Below are 6000 nucleotides of genomic sequence, written 5' to 3' on the forward strand. Positions count from 1 at the left end.
CTTTGTTTCTTTCATACCTTATTAATTTCACTTTTTAAAATAATTATTCCCAAATTTATTTATATATACGTGTTTTATGAATTTATTATGTACATTATATTTTATCATGTGTTTTATTATTCTTTTATATTTTATATATTATTTAAGCTATCATTTACATTGTCAATTTTAGACCAAAATTCTTTAATACTTTGCATATCATTCGATTTGGAAATATTCATCCTATAACACATATTTTAGAGAGTTGTGTATATGCATCTTTAGTTTGTTCTTACAAACGATTTCAAATTCATCAATCTATATATTGTGTAATTTACGTATTCGTCATTATTTTAAAATCATTTTATATCACATTGGCCTCTAATTGCTATTGCCATGTATATTACCGTGGCATATTATTTATTCATTCTATTGTCATTATTTTCCATGCATAATTGAAATCGAGTCATATTTCCAAGTTATTCATACTTAGTTGTGATTGTTTGTTAGTTGATTAAATAAATTGTGTTATTTTTGCTCTTCCATCGTCATATTTTTATGTGTACATTACTCCATATCATCGTTTTCCACTTGGTTTTTGAAATGTAATTTTATAAAATCCGAACTTTATGATTAATTTCGTCTTATCTCAAATCGAATTAATGCGTTCTAAGCTAGTTTCACAACTATTAAAAATCCCCTAAATGAAGGTGATGTGCGATATTTGGCAATTCGCGGAATCGTGCCCTAACGTGTTGGGTTACAATTTCTCGTTTGCTTAAAATAATCAAATATCCCTTCAAAATTTCACTCGTGTCTTCTAAAAATTCGTTAAAACGAAGGCAATATTCGGGGTTTGACAATTCGGGAATCATGCCCTATCGTGCTGGGTTGTGATTTCTCGTTTGCTCAAAACAATCGAATATTCCTTTAGATTTTCACTCATGTATAAAAAAAAAAAACCCTTTTCAAAATGAAGGTGATGTTCGATGTTTGGCAATTAGAGAATCGTGCCCTATCGTGTTGGGTTGCGCTTTTTCATTTGTTCAAAACAGTCGAAGATCCCTTCGAAATTTCACTCACATTTTCTAAAAACTCTTGAAAACGAAAGAAATGTTCGATGTTTGGCAACTCGGGGAATAGTGCCCTATCGTGCTGGGTTACAATCTCCCGTTTGTTCAAAATAATTGAATATCTCTTCGAAATTTAACTCGTTTTTCTAAGGCAAGGTAATGGTCGATGTTTGGGAATTCGAAGAATCGTGCCCTACTGTGCTGGGTTTCGATTTTCCGTTGAACTAAATAATGAACATCCTTTTGTGATTTTCAAATTTTCGGACGTCGAAACAAGAAATTCTTGGCAACCGACTCGGGTTATTCAAATGTTATTTAAAAAGAACCACATTTCAAAACATTTTAATTCTAGACATAAGGACAGTATTTAATCGATTTGGTACCAATTTTTGGGCGTAGTGAGGGTGCTAATCCTTCCTCATACGTAACCGACTCCGAACCCGCTTTTCTCATATTTTCGTAGACCAGAATCATTGTTTTAGTAAACCAAAAGGTTTTATTAAAATAAATTCTTAGGTGATCCGATCACACCAAAACAAAAGGATCGGTGGCGACTCCATATGTTTTATTTTTCAAAAGTCGATTCCCCTATTTTTCATAAAAAAATTAAATTTTTTTAACCGAGGGATGGTCTCGACACCTTCTATCAGAGTAGTTCCTTACGTTAGCTTGAAGGCTCAACACTCGGCATTGTACTCGAATCATGATGTTAATTTCACTTCAAGTCTTTCCTTAATGATCATTTTAGGTGTACTCGTATGGTTATTTTAATTAATAGTTATTATACATGTGCATTTTCAAAGTTGATTTGAAATAGCTGGCAATAGAGTTTGCAGGTGAAGGAACTAAGTAGTGTGATTAGCTGATATAATCTGATAATCATGTTGTGCCACCACACTTAACAAATATATTACAACTCCACAAAGATCTTATTTCTTGTTTTCTATTTCGTTTCTCATTTAGCATGTATAATAGCAGCTTCTGAGGTCCCTTTGCCGATAAATAGTTTTACAGATCATCACGGTAAAGGAATTTCTCCAAAGAATTTTTCTTCCTGCAACCCCAACGGCATTTCCAAGAACACCTGGAGTTAAAGATTGCGACTCTTGTAGAATGAAGGGATATTAGGTTTGATGTTGAAGGGGACTTTGCGAGGACAATTGCATAGCCGTCATCCATGTAGTCTGTCCCATCAGGGAATAGCTGCCATAAGAGGCTCCCAGCTCCGCTCCCTCCTTTCTTTGTTGAGTTCAAGAGTGTCTTGTACACTGTGTTGATAAGAGTGTCTCGGTATGATGAGTTGTAGCCAGGGTCCTTTCTCGACACTCCAAACTCGGAAAAGATAACAGGCATTCCTAGGTATTTCTCAGCATCTTCTATGTGAGCCTCCATCCATGATTTTGTGAATTCGAGATGAGCATCAGATATAGATGGCGAAATCCTACACAAATCATTTAAATAACCTATTAAGAAGTCGCTATACGTATAATATGGAGAAGAGTGGAAAAATGAGCAAAATCACAAAAGGATATTATGATTAACAGAAGAAAAGTGAGATAGACATGCGTATTCTGGAGTTTTTTAATATGTCATCAATGTTAACATGCCTGTTGAATTTGCATGTCTGTATTAATTTATAGCAAGTATAAAATGTTCACTGTACTTCCAGAACAGGTGATAAATTTTACCAGGAATCAGCATAAATGTGAACAGATGCGAAATCAACGCCAAGTGCCTGATGGTTTCTTATAAAGTCTGTTCCAACTTGAGTTGCATATGAATTCGGGTTGAACTGAGTCCTTGCAGGTGCTGAGGGTCCGTAAAATCCTTCTAGTCCGATTTCAACCATGTGCTTTGCATCAAGGCTCTTCACGTATGCTGCCATTTCCGCTATCCATGACTAGAACACAATAGTATAGAGGCTTAATATATGATCATATACAAAACTAATTTCATTTGTCACTACTTTTTACCCAAAAAAAGCCAAACCTGCAATGTATCCCCAGAGGGATCTGAGGTGCATCGAGGTTCGTTCATCAGTTCCCAAGCAAATATTGTAGGGTCATTCTTGTAAGTTATGTTTGTGAACGTATTGACTCTATTTAGCACTGCCTACATTGCCAAAAAATTAACAGAGAAACAGAAATGTAATTGCTTAAGTAGGAGTTCGTAACATGCCGATACAATATGCATGCAATGAGATGCACTGTGTTAAACCATTAAGAATGTATATCAGAAAATTGAACAAACAAAACTGTTAAAATATAGTTGAAAAGAACTTACCTTAACATGGGACTTGTAGTAACTTCTAAGAGCTGGATGAGAGAAGAACTCGTCATCCGAAGTCAAGTTGAGGCCAGACGCATTCCCCCACTTAACATATTGTGCCTTACCACCATATGCATTCCAGTTATTAACCAATGACAGTATGAGCCTGATCTTGTATTTCTTTGCCTCACTCACCACAAAATCCAATGCCTGCATTAATTTCCAAAGGAAAGTGTTAATTATCTGATTATGATGAATGCCATTGCCATATGCCACTAGTTCAAAGCTGACATTTTGTGGTGAAAAACTTGGTAACAATTTGGACAGCAATACCAACATTCAAAGTGAAATTAGTACCTTAAATACTTCCTCATCATAAACAGAAGGAGACTTTTGAAGAGCTCGCCATTGGCCATCGTTGAAAGCCCAAGTCCTGCATACGGTTAGTCCTACTGAAGATGCTTGTTGAAACAATTCAGAGACCTTTCCTCTTGTAGATTGATCGGCTGCGAATACCATCAGCCAGTAGGTATTGAATCCGTTGACATAGAAAGGTTGACCATTAACAACAAACTGGTTCCCTTTGGCCTGCACCATTTGCCAGTCATCATCATCATCTGCCACCTCTTCCACATCATACATCCTGAACACAATGAACCACGAATACAGTATATGAGAGTGTTCAAACTTGAACAATATTAGGAGATTCCTAAGAAAAAAAAAAATTGTATGCTATCGAGATTGTTTACCCTTGTGTTGTGGTAAAATGTGGTGAATGATCGAGGAAATCCTCCACCGTGGTTTCAATCTGCTCTTCCCCTTGAAAACCATGGACATTGGTCCCCAAATCTTCAAAGAAAACCATGAAAAAGACCAAGGAAAGAATGAAGCATCTCTTGCAAGTATCCATGGCAGTGAAAACTAACCCAAAAGCCGCATTTTGAATCTTCCGAAGATGACATATTTATACACGTCGCTTGTGCTACAATGTCCATGACCACCCAAACATACTAATTAATGCATTAATACTCATTTACAAATCTGAAATTGTGAAACAAGAAGAGTATGGAAGAGGGAATGATATCTCTAGCTTTGAAGCCAAGAAAAATATTGTTGCTTTGGAAATGCATTCAGCCATTGCCTTCCCTATATGATATGCAGATAGGGTAAGATCATAGGCTGATATGGAAGCCACTAGAAACTGATTTTGAGGATAAGTTTGAGCTAGGATATCTACAATTCGCAAGGACATGGGATAGAGCTTAAAATTTGTGACTCCCAAGTTAAGTTATTGAATTGGGTCCAACCAGACTTTGAGGGATGAGAGACCGACAAGGATTAGTTGAGATGTGAATGTCATGGGATTGCATTTCTTGGGGTACAATCGAATGAACTATTGTGTCCATCAATGAAACTAATACTTCACAATATAAAGCAAGCAATAGAGAAAGAAATTGGCACTCACTGTGTCTGCAAATATGAAAAAGTAAAAGAGTCCTCAGCATCTGATAAATTATAAGAAGAGGAGAAGAATCCAATCGGTTTGCTGGTTCAAGTGACTGCAGGTACGGAATTGAGTCTACCGTTGCCTTTCAAATTCGCTTTCGGAGCAAAAGCATTTTTGGCACTACAAATAAACAACGTAGAAAAAAAAGAGAGCTGATTTTGATGCTATCTCAGTGGGGTAGTTGTTATTTTGGTTTGGTTACAAAATAAATTATCTGTTTTGGTATCCGTAATTTGATCAAATTACTCAATGCTTTTATTTTTTGTTTTTATTTTTTCATTTTCTAACTCAAGAACCCAAGGGACGCTTATTCTTTTTTGTTTTCCATTTCCAAAGCTGTTTTTCATTGTCACTGTTGTCATCGTTTGTCTTTTCCGGCCTTAAATTGTCCATTCAAAACCTTGATTAGATTTTTCTTTTTTTAAATTGCGAGCTCACTCCAAAAGTTTTAAAATTTTTACGCTCTCACCTTCTAATCCTGTTATTTATAAGGTTTGATTTTGAGATGTAATCCAACTAGAGTTTTTAAATTAAAAGGGAGAAGATGGAGAAAAGGATATGAGAGAAAAAAAAAAAAAGAAAGAATTTTTTTAATTATGTAGCTAATTGAGTATTAGGTCGATTGACTTCAGTATTATTGTTGTTGCAGAAAAATGTGGGTTCGAGTGCATTGAAGCATATTATCTCCCTATTTAAGGGTTTGAGGAGGGGCTATGCCTAATTCCAAGCATTGTATCAAAAAGAGTAGAGATTATAAAAACCTATAATGAGATTAATGTTAAAAAAAAAAAGTTAAAGTGACTAATTTGATCAATTTCTTTAATAGTAATGATCAAATTAACAAAAAAATTGATTACTAAAATAGGAAAAACCTAATTTTAGAGTGACTAATAGAATAATTTACCCTTAAATTTAGACTCAAAAGCTGAAAAATATGCTTTTGGCTTTTGAATATAAAATTATCAACCAATTATAAGTTTAATGGATTATTCCATAGTATTTATTTTTACATAGCAATCAAATTTTTTTAGCAAACAAATATATATTTCTTAAGTTTTTACTTACCACATAGTAATTAGCCTACAGATTAATAAAAGAAATCTTAATTTACTCTAGTTTATTTTATCTATTGAATTAAATTTTACAAATAATTTATATTAATTACTTAAAAAG

General features: G+C 34.4%; 1 protein-coding gene and 1 long non-coding RNA gene across 2 annotated transcripts; one reads left to right on the forward strand and one right to left on the reverse strand.

The window, feature by feature from the left end:
* Positions 1 to 1881: 1881 nt before the first annotated feature.
* LOC108484074 (mannan endo-1,4-beta-mannosidase 6-like) lies at positions 1882 to 4286 on the reverse strand. Its single transcript, XM_017787713.2, has 6 exons — positions 4070 to 4286; positions 3678 to 3963; positions 3336 to 3530; positions 3042 to 3164; positions 2741 to 2952; positions 1882 to 2493 (listed from the first exon to the last, which is right to left on the reverse strand). The coding sequence occupies exons 1-6, from the start codon at positions 4228 to 4230 to the stop codon at positions 2061 to 2063; spliced, it is 1410 nt and encodes a 469-aa protein (XP_017643202.1). The 5' UTR covers positions 4231 to 4286; the 3' UTR covers positions 1882 to 2060.
* Positions 4287 to 4501: 215 nt separating this feature from the next.
* On the forward strand, positions 4502 to 5641 carry LOC128281573 (uncharacterized). The gene is made up of 2 exons (XR_008271809.1): positions 4502 to 4885; positions 5477 to 5641. It is a non-coding gene; the product is annotated as an uncharacterized LOC128281573 (long non-coding RNA).
* Positions 5642 to 6000: the final 359 nt, after the last annotated feature.

The sequence above is a fragment of the Gossypium arboreum genome, chromosome 10, assembly GCF_025698485.1.
Source record: "Gossypium arboreum isolate Shixiya-1 chromosome 10, ASM2569848v2, whole genome shotgun sequence".
In the NCBI taxonomy this organism is placed as follows: Eukaryota; Viridiplantae; Streptophyta; class Magnoliopsida; order Malvales; family Malvaceae; genus Gossypium; species Gossypium arboreum.

What these genes read in the sequence shown, in the direction of transcription:
- LOC108484074 (XM_017787713.2), bottom strand. Translation starts at nt 4,230, where the DNA reads ATGGATACTTGCAAGAGATGCTTCATTCTTTCCTTGGTCTTTTTCATG. An exon ending in ATGATGAGGAAGTATTTAAG is followed by an intron (nt 3,531 to 3,677) that starts GTACTAATTTCA and finishes AAATTAATGCAG; the next exon opens with GCATTGGATTTTGTGGTGAG. An exon ending in ACTACAAGTCCCATGTTAAG is followed by an intron (nt 3,165 to 3,335) that starts GTAAGTTCTTTT and finishes TTGGCAATGTAG; the next exon opens with GCAGTGCTAAATAGAGTCAA.